General features: G+C 38.4%; 1 protein-coding gene across 1 annotated transcript in view; it reads left to right on the forward strand.

Moving 5' to 3' along the window:
• The window catches only part of LOC128688798 (nephrin-like), a 625,489-nt gene that overhangs the window by 230,357 nt on the left and 377,962 nt on the right, over window positions 1-17,170 (forward strand). The window contains exon 8 of the mRNA XM_070085659.1: window positions 12,711-12,862. Coding sequence (XP_069941760.1) covers window positions 12,711-12,862 — 152 coding nt within the window. The remainder of the gene's footprint in view (window positions 1-12,710; window positions 12,863-17,170) is intronic.

Consider the following 17,170-nt stretch of genomic DNA (forward strand, 5'->3'; position numbering starts at 1 on the left):
ACAACCCACCAACAAACTATTCTACCCAAGAAAATTTTAAAAATTATTATTTGTCCAGTGTATTATTAAATTCTTCCCAAATTCTATTAATTATAAATGGATCTAATTTATATAAACCAAAGGAAATATTTATATTATTGTCAAAACTGCTTTTTATGAAACAAGATTCAATTATATTCCTGTCGAGCATGGACTTGCTTGATACTACTTTCTCAACTTTTTGAAAATCAATTGGATGGTTAAAATCTCTCACATGAATAAATAGAGCATTGGAATCTTGTCCAGTTCTAATGCTATATTTATGTTGTTTTAATCTTAGTTCGAGATTTTTACCAGTTTGACCGTAATAAACTTTATCGCAAATTTTACAAGGAATCTTATAGACACAACCATCAGCATTTTGGGGGGAATTCTTTATCAAAAGTTTTTTTTACTGTATCAAGTTTTTTTGAAGTTGCAAAACTTAGGCCAAAACCTAGAGCAGCAGTTTTATTTTTGTCTAAAATTTCATCTGATCAGTTAATTACAAAATTGTTATTAGTTTCGATGTTACTTCCTTGTTTACAAAAGTTCCTGTTGATGATTTATTAAGTTTCTTATCTGAAGAACTCGTTAACTATGATTTACCATTGCCAGTTCCTACTATCATTAAACTTATTAAACTTTGCATTGTTGATGCAAAATTTGTTTTTAATGATAAGTTTTACACTCAGAAGTTTGGTATGGCAATGGGAAATCCTCTTTCACCTGTTCTTAGTAACCTATACATGGAATTTTTTGAAACAAGGTTGCTTAACACAATCCTCCCTAATAGAGCTAAATGGTTCAGATATGTTGATGATATTTTGTGTCTTATGCCCAAAAATGTAGATATACACCATTTCCTTGGAAAATTAAATAGCTTAGCCCATTATATAAACTTTACTGTTAAGTTTGAAGAAAATAACTCATTGCCTTTTCTAGATGTTTTAATTATTAAGGGTAATAATGAATTCAAATTTAAAATTTACAGAAAACCTACAAATATCTGTTCCTATGTCCACTATTATTCCTCGCATCAAGATAGAGTCAAACTGTCTGTTTTCTCATCAATATTTTTGAGAGCTTTACGAATTTGTAGTCCTGAGTTCATAGATGAGGAAATATCCAAAATTTATGAAATGTGTAATGATTTAAAATACCCAAGAAACGTAATTGATAAATCTTTTAAAGTTGCTAGAAATACTTTTTACAATCCAAAAAGGGACAACCAGCCTTATTCAACTAATAATATATTGGTTCTCCCTTACCATGAAAACTTGGTTGATATGCCTTCTCTTCTTAAGACTTTTAATATTAAAGTTGTATTCAAAAATCTTGATACAGTAAAAAAAACTTTTGATAAAGAATTCCCCCCAAAATGCTGATGGATGTGTCTATAAGATTCCTTGTAAAATTTGCGATAAAGTTTATTACGGCCAAACTGGTAAGTCTCGAACTTAGATTAAAACAACATAAATATAGCATTAGAACTGGGCAAGATTCCAATGCTCTATTTATTCATGTAAGAGATTTTAACCATCCACTTGATTTTCAAAAAGTTGAGAAAGTAGAATCAAGCAAGTCCATGGTCGACAGGAATATAATTGAATCTTGTTTCATAAAAAGCAGTTTTGACAATAATATGAATATTTCCTTTGGTTTATATAAATTAGATCCATTTATAATTAATAGAATTTGGGAAGAATTTAATAATACACTGGACAAATAATAATTTTTAAAATTTTCTTGGGTAGAATAGTTTGTTGGTGGGTTGTGCGAAAGACCTGTCCAGTTGGGCCGGCGCGCGTCAGGTGTTTAACCCGTTGTGGGATCTGATAGTGAGGTGTTGGCCAGACCCCTTATATACCTTCCTCAGGTGCTTTACTTTCATAGTTCCTTGATAATGTGAGTAGTCACGAAAGCGCTTGGAATTTCTCTATTCTTTCACAGTGGTTGTTTTGATATATATATATATATATATATATATATATATATATATATATATATATATATATATATATATATATATATATATATATATATATATATATATATATATATATATATATATATATATATATATATATATATATATATATATATATATATATATATATATATATATATATATATATATATATATATATATATATATATATATATATATATATATATATATATATATATATATATATATATATATATATATATATATATATATATATATATATATATATATATATATATATATATATATATATATATATATATATATATATATATATATATATATATATATATATATATATATATATATATATATATATATATATATATATATATATATATATATATATATATATATATATATATATATCGTGCCGAATAGGCAGAACTTGCCATCTTGGCTTTAATAGCAACGCTCATCTTGCCATATAGGACAAGTGAAAATTTGCGTATGCAATAATTTCGCCAAAATCATTCTGAACCTAATGAAAAAAATATATTTCACTGTGTTTGTTTAGTATTAAATTATTGTAAACAAATCTAAAATATATTTAGTTGGGTTAGGCTAAAATAAATTGTTCTTGCTATAATAAGGTTAGGTAAGTTTTCTAAGATTCTTTTGGTGCAAAATTAAAAATGTTTACGTTAACATTAATGAAAAAAAATATATCTTTAACGTATAAGAGAAAATTTTAGAAAGAGCTTAATTTTAAATGAGTTCTTGCTAATTGACCAGTTTTACTTATTCGGCACGACGTATATATATATATATATATATATATATATATATATATATATATATATATATATATATATATATATATATATATATATATATATATATATGTATATATATATATATATATATATAATTATTCTGAACCTAACGAAAAAAAACATATTTCACTGTGTTTGTTTAGTATTAAATTATTGTAAACAAATCTAAAATATATTTAGTTGGGTTAGGCTAAAATAAATTATTCTTGTTATAATAAGGTTAGGTAAGTTTTCTAAGATTCTTTTGGTGCAAAATTATAAATTTTTACATCAACATTAATGAAAAAAATATATGTTTAAACGTATAAGAGAAAATTTTAGAAAGGACTGAATTTTAAAGGAGTTCTTGCTAATTGACCAGTTTTACATATTCGGCACGACATATGTATATATATATATATATATATATATATATATATATATATATATATATATATATATATATATATATATATATATATTCCATCAGTCTTGAAGAAGTAGTTTTGAGGTGGTCAGCCCTCAGGCCTTAAACCATTCACCAGTAACAAAATACCTTTCATTAGTGGACTTCTAGGGAAGTCAAATGCAATTTTTGCAGCCTTCACAGAGACCCACACAAAAGATTATTTTGACAGTGAAATATGGATACCTGGATACAACCTTTCCAGGTGCGACAGAAAGAACAGGCAACAAGAGAGTGTTGGCCTCTGTGTCAAAGAGTCGCTCAATTGCACGAGGATACTGAACACCGCAGCTGAACGTCTAACAGCAATAATCGAGAACCAAAACTTATTCATTGTACTAGTATATAAGCTGTTAGATGCAACTTCCCAACAGTTCAAAGAACAGCTATCAAAAATTGACTCCTGCCTGGAAACCCTTCCAGCCCCGTCCCTAAACATCTTGCTGCTTGGTGACTGCAGTCTGAGACATGCAAAATGGAAGAATGTAACAAATAATGTTGTTGCAGAAATAATCCCTGGAGGCAGCTCAGATGAAGAGCCACACACACATGAGCTGCTAAATTTCTGCAATAAACACACCGTAAGTCAGCAGACAGCGGAGCCAACAAGACTGGACAACACACTTGACCTTATTTTCATTTTCACAAATATTGAGGACCTGGTAAGGAACATATAAATATAAAAAAAAAACTAATTCTGATTACAATCTAATCGAAGTTCAGACTTACATGCACAGGAGTCCTGATCAACAGAATGCATACAGCTATGAGGATACCATTATCAAATTCAACTTCAACAACAATAACATCATCTGGGACCAGGTAAACTATGTCATAAATGAAACATGTTGGGAAGATATCTTAAATTACATGGACCATAACCAGTGCCTTGAAAAGATCAACCTCCTGGTAGCTGAAGTATGTTAAAGGCATATTCCCCTAAGAAAAAGAAGAGAAGTAAACTGACCAGAGAGAGAGAGAGAGAGAGAGAGAGAGAGATGGAGAGACGCTCCCTCTACAGGAGAAGACGAAGAATCATTGAGCTCCTCAAGAATGCCTGATTATCTGAAACACGAAAGGAAGCACTAACCAAGAAAATGGAAAATATTGTGCTAAAGTTAAAGGACTCATACGAGATCCAGGAGAATCAAGAGGAGCTGAAAGCGATTAATGAAATTGAAAGAAATTCGAAGTATTTCTTTTCATATGCCAAAAGCAAGATAAAAACCATTTCTAGTATAGGGTCACTACTCAGAAAAGATAAATCCTACATAGATGACAACAAAGTAATGAGTGAGGTACTGAAATCTCAATATGACTCTGTGTTCAGCGAGGCACTAACAAGTCTAAAGATTGACAATCCAAACAGTTTTTTTTACATGAATGAGCCTCAAAACCCTGCCAATGTATGCCAACTTTCTGACATAACCCTAACTCCACTAGACTTTGAGAAAGCCATCGACGACATGCCCAAGCACTCAGCACCAGGCCCAGACTCGTGGAACTCTGTGTTCATTAAGAACTGCAAGAAACCCCTCTCACGGGCCCTAAGTATGCTATGGAGAAGGAGCATAAACACAGGTGAGATTCCACAGTCACTAAAAGCAACGGATATAGCACCACTCCATAAAGGTGGCAGCAAAGGAGTAACTAAAAACTATAGGCCAATTGCTTTAACATCCCACATGATAAAAATCTTTGAAAGAGTTCTAAGAATCAGGATAGCAAACCACTTGGTCTCCCAAAAATTGCACAATCCAGGGCAACATGGTTTCAGAGCAGGTCGCTCCTGTCTCGCAACTACTGGTCTTAGATGCACTGGAAAACAAACAGAATGCTGATGTAATATACACAGATTTTGCAAAACCCTTTGACAAGTGCGATCATGGAGTAATAGCACACAAAATGCGTGCTAAAGGGATAACTGGCAAAGTAGGCAGACGGATCTTCAACTTTCTAACCAATCGCACACAAAGAGTAGTGGTAAACAGAGATAAATCGGAAACTGTCATAGTGAAAAGGTGTGTTCCACAAGGCCCAGTAGTCGCCCCTATCCTGTTCCTCATTTTCATATCAGGCATAGAAAGAGATGTAAACCATAGCACTGTATCATCCTTTGCAGATGATACTAGGATCTGCATGAGAGTGTCATCCATTGAGGACAAAGCTAATCTCCAAGAAGATATAAACCAAGTTTTCCAATGGGCAACGGGGAGCAATACGATGTTCAATGAAGACAAATTCCAACTACACCGTTATGGAAAACTGGAGGAAGTCATAGCTAGGACTGAGTATACTACAAACTCTAATCACACAATTGAGCGGAAAACTACTGTGAAGGACCTGGGTGTGGTAATGTCCGAAGATCTCACCTTCAAGGACCACAACAATGCCACTATCACATCTGCGAGGAAACTGATAGGATGGGTAATGAGAACATTCAAGAAAAGAGATGCTAAGCCAAGGATGATCCTTTTTAAAACACTTGTTCTCTCTCAAGGTTGGAATACTGCTATGCATTAACATCTCTGATCAAGGCAGGTGAATTTGCAGATCTAGGGAATGTACAGAGAACCTTTACTGTACATATAAGTTCCATCAAACACCTTAACTACTGGGAGTGCCTGGAAGCACTTGACTTGTACTCACTAAAGCGCAGGCGAAAGAGATGCATCATTATCTACACCTGGAAGATTCTGGGGGGACTGGTCTCTAATATGCACACAGCAATCACTCAATACGAAAGCAAAAGACTTGGCAGGCGATGCAACACACCCAGTGAAAAGTAGGGGCGTCATCGGTACACAAAGAGAAAACAAAATAAATGTCAGAGGCCCAAGACTGTTCAACAACCTCCCATCAGCTATACCTGGAGTGAGTTCCGGGGGTCAACGCCCCCGCGGCCCGGTCTGTGACCAGGCCTCCTGGTGGATCAGAGCCTGATCAACCAGGCTGTTACTGCTGGCTGCACGCAAACCAACGTACGAGCCACAGCCCGGGTGGTCAGGAACCGACTTTAGGTGCTTGTCCAGTGCCAGCTTGAAGACTGCCAGGGGTCTGTTGGTAATCCCCCTTATGTATGCTGGGAGGCAGTTGAACAGTCTCGGGCCCCTGACACTTATTGTATGGTCTCTTAACGTGCTAGTGACACCCCTGCTTTTCATTGAGGGGATGTTGCATCGTCTGCCAAGTCTTTTGCTTTCGTAGTGAGTGATTTTCGTGTGCAAGTTCGGTACTAGTCCCTCTAGGATTTTTCAGGTGTATATAATCATGTATCTCTCCCGCCTGCGTTCCAGGGAATACAGGTTTAGGAACCTCAAGCGCTCCCAGTAATTGAGGTGTTTTATCTCCGTTATGCGCGCCGTGAAGGTTCTCTGTACATTTTCTAGGTCAGCAATTTCACCTGCCTTGAAAGGTGCTGTTAGTGTGCAGCAATATTCCAGCCTAGATAGAACAAGTGACCTGAAGAGTGTCATCATGGGCTTGGCCTCCCTAGTTTCGAAGGTTCTCATTATCCATCCTGTCATTTTTCTAGCAGATGCGATTGATACAATGATATGGTCCTTGAATGTGAGATCCTCCGACATGATCACTCCCAGGTCTTTGACGTTGGTGTTTCGCTCTATTTTGTGGCCAGAATTTGTTTTGTACTCTGATGAAGATTTAATTTCCTAGTGTTTACCATATCTGAGTAATTGAAATTTCTCATCGTTGAACTTCATATTGTTTTCTGCAACCCACTGAAAGATTTGGTTGATGTCCGCCTGGAGCCTTGCAGTGTCTGCAATGGAAGACACTGTCATGCAGATTCGGGTGTCATCTGCAAAGGAAGACACGGTGCTGTGGCTGACATCCTTGTCTATGTCAGATATGAGGATGAGGAACAAGATGGGAGCGAGTACTGTGCCTTGTGGAACAGAGCTTTTCACCATAGCTGCCTCGGACTTTACTCTGTTGACTACTACTCTCTGTATTCTGTTAGTGAGGAAATTATAGATCCATCGACCGACTTTTCCTGTTATTCCTTTAGCAAGCATTTTGTGCGCTATTACGCCATGGTCACACTTGTCGAAGGCTTTTGCAAAGTCTGTATATGTTACATCTGCATTCTTTTTGTCTTCTAGTGCATCTAGGACCTTGTCGTAGTGATCCAATAGTTGAGACAGACAGGAGCGACCTGTTCTAAACCCATGTTGCCCTGGGTTGTGTAACTGATGGGTTTCTAGATGGGTGGTGATCTTGCTTCTTAGGATCCTTTCAAAGATTTTTATGATATGAGATGTTAGTGCTATCGGTCTGTAGTTCTTTGCTGTTGCTTTACTGCCCCCATTGTGGAGTGGGGCTATGTCTGTTGTTTTTAGTAACTGTGGGACGACCCCCGTGTCCATGCTCCCTCTCCATAGGATGGTAAAGGCTCGTGATAGAGGCTTCTTGCAGTTCTTGATGAACACGGAGTTCCATGAGTCTGGCCCTGGGGCAGAGTGCATGGGCATGTCATTTATCGCCTGTTCGAAGTCATTTGGCGTCAGGATAACATCGGATAGGCTTGTGTTAACCAAATTCTGTGGCTCTCTCATAAAAAATTCATTTTGATCTTCGACTCTCAGTCTGGTTAGCGGCTTGCTAAAAACTGAGTCATATTAGGACTTGAGTAGCTCACTCATTTCCTTGCTGTCATCTGTGTAGGACCCATCTTGTTTAAGTAGGGGCCCAATACTGGACGTTGTTCTCGACTTTGATTTGGCATAGGAGAAGAAATTCTTTGGGTTTCTTTCGATTTCATTTATGGCTTTTAGTTCTTCCCGCGATTCCTGACTCCTATAAGATTCCTTTAGCTTAAGTTCGATGCTTGCTATTTCTCTGACCAGTGTCTCCCTACGCATTTCAGATATATTGACCTCTTTTAGCCGCTCCGTTATTCTTTTCCGTCGCCTGTAAAGGGAGCGCCTGTCTCTTTCTATTTTACATCTACTCCTCCTTTTTCTTAGAGGAATAAGCCTTGTGCATACATCGAGTGCCACCAAGTTAATCTGTTCTAGGCATAAGTTGGGGTCTGTGTTGCTTAGTCTATCTTCCCAGCTTATATCGGTTAGGATTTGATTTACTTGGTCCCACTTTATGTTTTTGTTATTGAAGTTGAATTTGGTGAATGCACCCTCGTGACTAATCTCATTATGTTGGGCTGGGGCTCCGCACATATATGTCTGAACCTCAATTATGTTGTGATCTGAGTATATTGTTTTTGATATGGTGACATTTCTTATCAGATCGTCATTGTTTGTGAAGATGAGGTCTAGTGTATTCTCCAGTCTAGTAGGCTCTATTATTTGCTGGTTTAAATTGAATTTTGTGCAGAGATTTAAAAGCTCGTGTGATTGTGAGTTTTCATCAGAGCTGCCTCCTGGTGTTATTACTACAACAATATTATTTGCTATATTCCTCCATTTTAGGTGCCTTAAGTTGAAATCCCCCAGGAGCAAAATGTTTGGTGCAGGAGCTGGAAGATTTTCCAGACAGTGGTCAATTTTTAACAGCTGTTCCTGGAATTGCTGGGATGTTGCATCCGGAGGCTTGTAGTCTACCACAATGACTAGGTTTTGGTTCTCGATCTTTACTGCTAAAACTTCCACTACATCATTTGAGGCATTAAGCAGTTCTGTGCAAACAAGTGACTCTGCAATGTACAGGCCAACCCCCCCTTTTGCCTGTTCACTCTGTCACATCTGTATAGGTTGTAACCTGGGATCCATATTTCGTTGTCCAAGTGATCCTTTATGTGGGTCTCAGTGAAAGCCGCGAACATTGCCTTTGCCTCTGCAAGCAGTCCACAGATGAAAGGTATTTTGTTGTTTGTTGCTGGCTTTAGACCCTGTATATTTGCAAAGAAGAATGTCATCGGACTGGTGGTATTGTTGGTACTGGGGGTGGATTTTTTTCCGGCATTAGTATCTGTATCTGTTGGTTTGGAGTGGAGGCCATCGACTGTGGTTCCACTCCAGGAATGACTGGATTTGGTGTACGATTTCTGCCATTTCCTGCCAGTTTTTTTCCTTCCTGGCACTAAAAAACCTCTCCCTCTTGAGTGGCTGTGGCTACCCAGGTTTTCCCATGGCCTGGATGTTTTGTATCTTTTTGTCCCCTTTAGATGGTGTGCCTGGCAATTTAAGTTATAGCACAGTCTTTCCTGTACTGAAGAGATGCACATTTCAGGGTGAAAAAGCTTACAGGAAGGGAGTTTGCATTTTCCTGTTGTCATATGGGCACGGCATTTTCTAGGGTGGTCATAGTTGCACGTCCCGTCTGTTTTTCCAGATTTCCCATGTCTGCAGATACCAAGTGCATAGTATGTGCACAGGCTTGGTTTCCGTTTGCCTTGGGTTTCTGTGACTGTATTCCCTGTTGGTGCATGTTTACCTGTCTTATTCCTATCCTCCCTAGCACCAACAATGGAGCTCCCACCAGTTGTTTTTGGTAATATATCCTCACTATTGCTAGTGGAGTCCTCTTGTTTGTTATTTCCTGTGGTATTTCTAGTTTGCAATATTGGTTTTATCTTATCTTTGACTACACTTGTTTCCCCACTACGGCTCCTGTCCCCTATGAGGTCATTTATATGTATTCCTTCCTGCGTATAATTCCCTACTACCTGGACAAAATCTCCAGCTTCACCATTACTGTCTCCCAGGACAGCACTTCCAGCTTCACCATTACTGTCTCCCAGGACAGCACCTCCAGCTTCACCATTACTGTCTCCCAGGACAGCACTATCAGCCCCACATTTACTGACTACCAGGACATCACCTCCAGCCTAACAGTTTCTGACTACATGGCCAGTATCAAGAGCAGTACCATTCAGCCCAGACTTTTTATGTTCCCATCTGTTGTAGAAAGCTTCCAGGTTTTCTATGAAAGCAGCTTTGATGTTATCCTCTTTTAATACGCTTGTAATTTTAGTCCACAGATTTATCTCATTTGGGCATACCTAAAAATACTTCCCTGTTTTAATACAGCTTGTAGCTAGTTCTTGGATATCTGCACAAGGGGCGTGACACCAATTTCCACAAAAATGACAATTTATCCATGTGGAAGCCCGTTTGTTTGATTGACTGCAGACTACACAGAGCTTCATAATGATTTGAATGGTTGATTTACTGTAATTCTACTAGCAACCTCTTGAATACTCTATTAATAACCTCCTTAAATGAAGCTCTAGCTATTTGTATTTCTGTTTCTAACTGTACTTGTATATTGGACAGCTTACCGTGTACGTTCCTGATTTATATTTATTGTTTGTGTTTGATAAGGGTGCCTACAACCCCATCCGTTTACAGTCTGCTTTATTGTCCAACGAATCCGTTTGAAACCAGTCAAGGGTTCGGACCAGTCGAGGGTTCGGAGCCAGTCTGATCTGATCTGATCAGTGGGTCACTTATTTAAAACATACTGGTCGGTGATTTGGGCTAACACATGAAGGATCTACTGGAAATTATCTACCCGAGTAATATGTGATTTGATTGATACAAAAGTATAACTTGCGTGTTGAAGACCCGGTGACTGCTGGCAGCTCCTACAATGACGAACGGTCGAGCTTCAACCCTTGTTTATCAATCGCTGTATCTAGCTTTTCTAGGTTTTTTTCGTCTCCACCACAATAATTGCTATATTATCACTATAGTTGACAGGTGGATATTTTGGATGACGGACGCCTTTTCTGTAGTAATAATTGCTTCTCGTTGTGTATATTGCGACCGCTGGTAACTACAGGTTATATGAAATTCACAGTATACGTCTGGTATTTCAAGAAAAAAGAAACTAATGAAAGTCACTCCACTCCACTAAGTACCATTATAATACTGGTTAGTTGCTACTACAACACTGTATTCTGCTATTCACTGGTATCACTAGATTATATGCAGTACACTAGCAGGCCAGAAAGATTATTAAAACAGCTGACCACTGTGGTAAGTTTCTGGCGACTTCTGGCACCTGCTTCTATAGGCTTATCACTTAATTTACAAATTCACCTGTTTTCAAATGACACTTTAGCCTTTATCATCTATATACTAGGGAGCCACTGTAGTATACACTATACACTGTGTATACACAATGTTATCAGGGAGACTTTCTTTCCTCTGACAAAAGTTCTATTATTATTATTTTGCACACGGCACTCAGGCCTATGAGTCCCGTCTGGCAGTAAACTCTGCTAGGTACTGCACACTAATTCTCCTTTTTTGACTCAGTATATAATGTTTTCCGCCCAAGATTGGTTCCAGGCGCTAGAGGGATGTATCGTATAGGATTGATGGCACAAATTAAAGTTCTAGCACGTAAGAGCGACCGTGAAAACACGAGAAAACCCGGAGCACAACGAGGCACTCTGACACACTGACACGCTGACACGCTGACACACACAATGTGAGAGAATTACCAGTAGACCCCTGTTTGTCTTGAAGAGGGAGCTGGACAGATACCAAAAGTCGGTGCCGGATCAGCCGGGCTATGATTCGTACGTTGGACTACGTGCAGCCAGCAGTAATAGCCTGGTTGATCAGGCCCTGATCCACCGGGAGGCCTGGTCGTGGACCGGGCCGCGGGGGCGTTGATCCCCGGAATGCCCGCCATGTAAACTCCAGGTAGTCCCTCAGCCTGGAGAAGATAGGCCTGCAACAGGCCTATCTTCCTACAATAGCCAAGTTCTTCTCAAATTCAAACCATCTAACAGAAATATTTGTGGTAACTATTCTGAAGGTAACTCAAGTAATTAGATAACCCCCGCTAACCCAGGCTGTACGAGTTGTGTTGAAATTCAATTCCTCTCATGGTTTTATCCTGCCAATTTTTGTCGTTCAGTGGCCGCAAAAAATAGTGCGACCTTAATTTGAAAATTATTATTGAGTTTGCTCATTTATTTACCAGATCTAACTTTTAGTTGGAGGGAAAATGGAAAACCTTTGAAATTTGAGATTTAATTTTCATTTCAGTAAGAAATCAGATTTAATAATTATTTGGTCACTAACTCATGAAGGGATACTATAATTTATATATATAATGTCTTACTTAACAGACTTCTTTGTATTCGCTTCCTCGTAAAGTAATTTATTTCTTGTAAAGTAATTTATTATTCTCTCAGCTTGCACTGGTGACAGTCAACGGACTTAATATATTAACGAAAATCTTCACAGAATATTATATAAATTACCAACAACTGAATCCAGACTTTTTTTTTCAAATAAATTGCCCTATATTTTAACCTTAATTAACTAACCTTACCTTAAATAACCTTAAATAACAGAATCGAATTTAAATTAACATATGTGTGTTATTTTTCTAAGACTCACGTCAGGAGGTATTTTCCTTTTTCTCTTCAGAATCAACGTAGTTCCTTCATTTCAAAAAACTATTTTTTAATGTTTATTTACTGTGCTAATTCTTGTGACCTCTATTTTATATATGACAGACGCGCCAGTGTGCCGGAGCGGTCAGGTCATATACCACGGCGCCGCCAAGTATGAGAAAGTAAACATTCCGTGTAAGTTGGACGCTCACCCTAAGCCCCTTGGATATCAGTGGACCTTCAACAACAGTGGAGAGAGTGTTGATATTCCCAAGGTAAGTGTCTAGGTGTACATAAATTTTCACCCGGTACAATGTGTTTTTATTGTCTGGATTTGTTATATTTGGTCAGGATATATTTTGTTTAATTCAACACAAAATAAATTTTGTCCAAGACACGTCTTGTTTAGAGCTTGTCCTGTTCTGAACACGACACTGAAGACTAGCTGTGGAGCTCCTGACTCTAGGAATAATTTAAATGTTTCGTTCACTAGTTACTATTTAGATTCCATCTCAAGATACCGGAAACTACTTCATTGTCAAGGTTATGACACCTAGAACTACTTAGGTGACCATGTCATGACACCTGGAACTACTTCATTGTCAAGGTTATGACACCTAGAACTACTTAGGTGACTATGTCATGATACCTGGAACTACTTCAATGTCAAGGTTATGACACCTAGAACTACTTAGGTGACCATGTCATGATACCTGGAACTACTTAAGTGTCCAGGTCATGATACCTGGAACTACTTCAATGTCAAGGTTATGACACCTAGAACTACTTAGGTGACCATGTCATGATATCTGGAACTACTTAAGTGTCCAGGTCATGACACCTGGAACAACTTAGGTGACCATGTCATGACACCTGGAACTACTTAAGTGTCCAGGTCATGATACCTGGAACTACATAAGTATCCAGGTCATGACACCTGGAACCACTTAAATTCAGTGTCCTGGTCATGACACCTGGAACTAAGCAGCTGTCATGTTCACTACAGCAGATAATATCAGACTGTTGGATCATAAGAGTCCACTGCACTAAGCTATAAGTTTCCTAGCATTTTAAGACGTAAGAATGATAACTAACTAGGTACCCTAGTAATGAAAATAGGAACTATCAAGCTTCTCAGCTCAAAGACACTTTAAAGTGTTTCGCTGTCCTTGTCATGGCACTGAAAATTACTAACGATTTTAGTCATGGCAAAAGAACTTAACTAGCTGTTGTAAAGTAAAAGGACACAAATGCAACTAATGTGACATTTTATTGTGGCAACGTTTCGCTCTCCAGGAGCTTTGTCAAGCCGTAACGGCTTGACAAAGCTCCTGGAGAGCGAAACGTTGCCACAATAAGATGTCACATTAGTTGCACTTGTGTCCTTTTACTTTACATATTGTCGGTAATTCTACCAACATTATTAACTAGTTGTTCGTATCATGAAAATGCGAACTATCATACTTTTCAATTCATGACACCAGAACTGTTTAGCTATGTATGAGGCTAGATCTACTAGGAGTCTAGTTCATTATACTAAGTTTGATATTGATGTCAATGTTACAAAATAAGTCACTAGAATTTAACTGTCTCAGTCCTTGCAATGATACTAGGAATTACCGGGTGTTTAATTCTTTATACTAGGAGTAACGTGGAAATCTAGGTTGTAAATCAAGGAACTATTCTGCCCTGGTCATGGCATTAGAAGCTATCTAGTGGTCCCTGACATCATACTAGGAATTACTAGGCGTCCAGGTCATAATATTGTTGGTTAAATGGCAGTTTAGGCTTTATCTCTTGGAGCTGTATAGCAGGAGAGGTCATAATACGAGAAATTTCTAGTTTTCCACATCATAATACTAGTAGTTGTCTAGCTGTCCAGACACAGGGCATGCACAAAGAAACTATGCAGCTCGCCCGGCAATTACACAAATAAATCCCTAGCTGTCACCGCTATGACGTTAAAAAGTAATTGGTCGTCCAGGTGAGGACACAATAAAGTAACTACTTATCCAGGAAATGTCACTGGAAAATAGTATATATTTAGCTGTACAGTTTATGATCTGTCTCGGGCCAAGCGATAATATTAGAAAGTAAATAGCTATCCAGACTACGGCACTAGAAAGTAACTAGCTATCCAGACGATGGTATTAGAAAGTTATTAGCTGTACAGGCGATGACACTAGTACTTATCTAGATATTCAGGTCGAGGTCATTACTCCTATAACAATCTAAGTGCCTAGAGCAGAACACTAGAAAGTGTTTAGCTGTCCTCGTCATAACCATAATTAATTACTTGCTGTCCTCGTCATAACCATAATTAGTTACTTGCTGTCCTCGTCATAACAATAATCAGTTACTAACTGTCCTCGCCATAATAAGATTCAGTTACTAGCTGTTCTCGTCATAATAATTATATACAAGGTACCTTCGTTATATCAGTAATAAGTTACTGGCTGTCCTCGTCATCACCATAATTAGATATAAGCCAAAATAATCTTCCTTGAAGACGAAGATGAGAAACTCATGGCATAAGAGAAACTCGCCTTCTCCTTAGGACAACGGATCTCCCTTTCGCTTATGAAAACCGTGCAACGGCGAGAATATGTAGGAAGAGCGTCTTGACAGGTCGCAGTTCGGCTGCAGGATGTATTGTTATGGTTATCTCCACTGACTGGACATTCCGCCATTAGCCTACAATATTTGGCTGGGTGGCAAAAGCGCCAACAATTTCTGTATTGTTGTGGTGTTGGGATTAATCCCCGTACTTGTGAAAGCTGTCCCACTATATATACCGAAGACAGAAGCTCTCGACAGCCAAATGTTAATTTAGCTATGCACAAATAACCCGAACACAGAAGAGAGGAGCTTACGACGACGCTTCGGTCCGACTTGGACCATTTACAAAGTCGGACCGAAGCGTCGTCGTAGGCTCCTCTCTTCTATGTGCAGGTTATTTGTGTATTGTTCCAGTCACGGTATTGTGCCTTTTCTTGTTATTTGTTAATTTAACTATATTGTTAGGATAACGTCTTTCACCGCGGGCATGAAGGACATTAGTGTCTACCTGGAGAATCAATAGACTGAAGCTTAGTTTCTCCATAATATATAAACAACTTATCATAAAACCTTGTTGAATTGTTCCGTAGCAAGAACTGAGGGAAGAATGCTTACGTATTGTGACAGAAGTGCCGTCATAAAAACAAAGAGAGATATTACGAGCTTCCTTTGAGTTCTGTACAGTGACAGTACGAATACCATTCTTGAGAACATGAACTAAACGTTTTGTCCAATATATCGCAAGAATGCTTTACTGATAAGATAGTAAGAGAGCTTTCCGAGCAAGTTATTTCTGATAATAAGAGCAAAGATTAGCAGTAACAAAGTCTGTTTAACAGGTGACAGGTTAAGGTCGCTTATATGGGAATTCGGAGCTGATCCATCTATTGATATGCAAACGATACGAAAATCTAGGTACTGTATGGAGGAATGGAGGGAGGGAACCCGGAATCAAGGTCAAGGTCGAGCGAAGGTCAGAAATATCAGAAAGATCAATTGGAACTTCGGCACCTAGGTGTTATCCGAAGGAAGTACCGGATTCTTGGAATGATCTTTAAAAAGATGCTTGGACATGCCAGGGTCATGTAAGGATGCTGCTGAGGGAGGAAGGGGCTCGGGGAGGACGCACATTATGAATATGTCCATGACAAAGTTTTCATTTTCTTTTTTTCCTTTTTTATATATAAAAATGAAGGGGGTTAGGGAAGGAGTATCTCCAAGGAGATCCAAGAGGTCCTTCGGAGCTGCAGGTATTGTAGGTAAGGAAACGTTTCTCCACACAGTGCCTTCGTAAGTCCAATACAAATCAGAGAGGGGTAAGGAGAGGAGGAATTTGAGATTATCAGTCCCTCAGCCTGGAATCGATGTGTTCAGTCCATCAATCTTGTAGGAAGTACAGCATATGGCCAGAGAAGTGGCTTATATACTGCAGTCATGTAAGTGGAAGCAAGAGGAGGCGGGATCACAGTGGTACCATCCACTAGTGTCCAATGGTTGTACAAGTATCGAAGAATTCCTTGTATCAAGTTCCCATGATGTTGCAGTTTCTGACAGTTGTGATAAATGATTTTCGGAACCGACAAGTTGAAGATTGAGACACTTATGCAACATATGGGAATTTTTACTAAGGAAACGTTTCGCCACACAGTGACTTCCTCAGTCTAATACAAAGCAGAGAGTTAGGTAAGACACACATGCAACAGTTAGGCATCTTTATTTCGACACACTTCGCCTACACAGTAGTTTTCTAAAGTCGAGTACATAAAAGTTGGCAGAAGCAGAAGAGATGTGAAGACGATATTATCAGTCCGTCACCCTTGAAGACGTAGTTTTGAGGTGGTCAGTCCCTCAGGATGGAAAAGAGCATTGTTCCATAGTCTGAAACAATGTGAAGTCGAAGTGACAGGATGAGGCAATATGTACTATAAGGAGGTAAGGTAGAAGATCTCCCAGACAGTGTAGGGGACGGGAATCACTAGATGGCAAGTCTCTCTGGAATCCAACCCTTCTTGCTGATAACTAGC

The sequence above is a fragment of the Cherax quadricarinatus genome, chromosome 16 (genome assembly GCF_038502225.1).
Source record: "Cherax quadricarinatus isolate ZL_2023a chromosome 16, ASM3850222v1, whole genome shotgun sequence".
NCBI lineage: Eukaryota > Metazoa > Arthropoda > Malacostraca > Decapoda > Parastacidae > Cherax > Cherax quadricarinatus.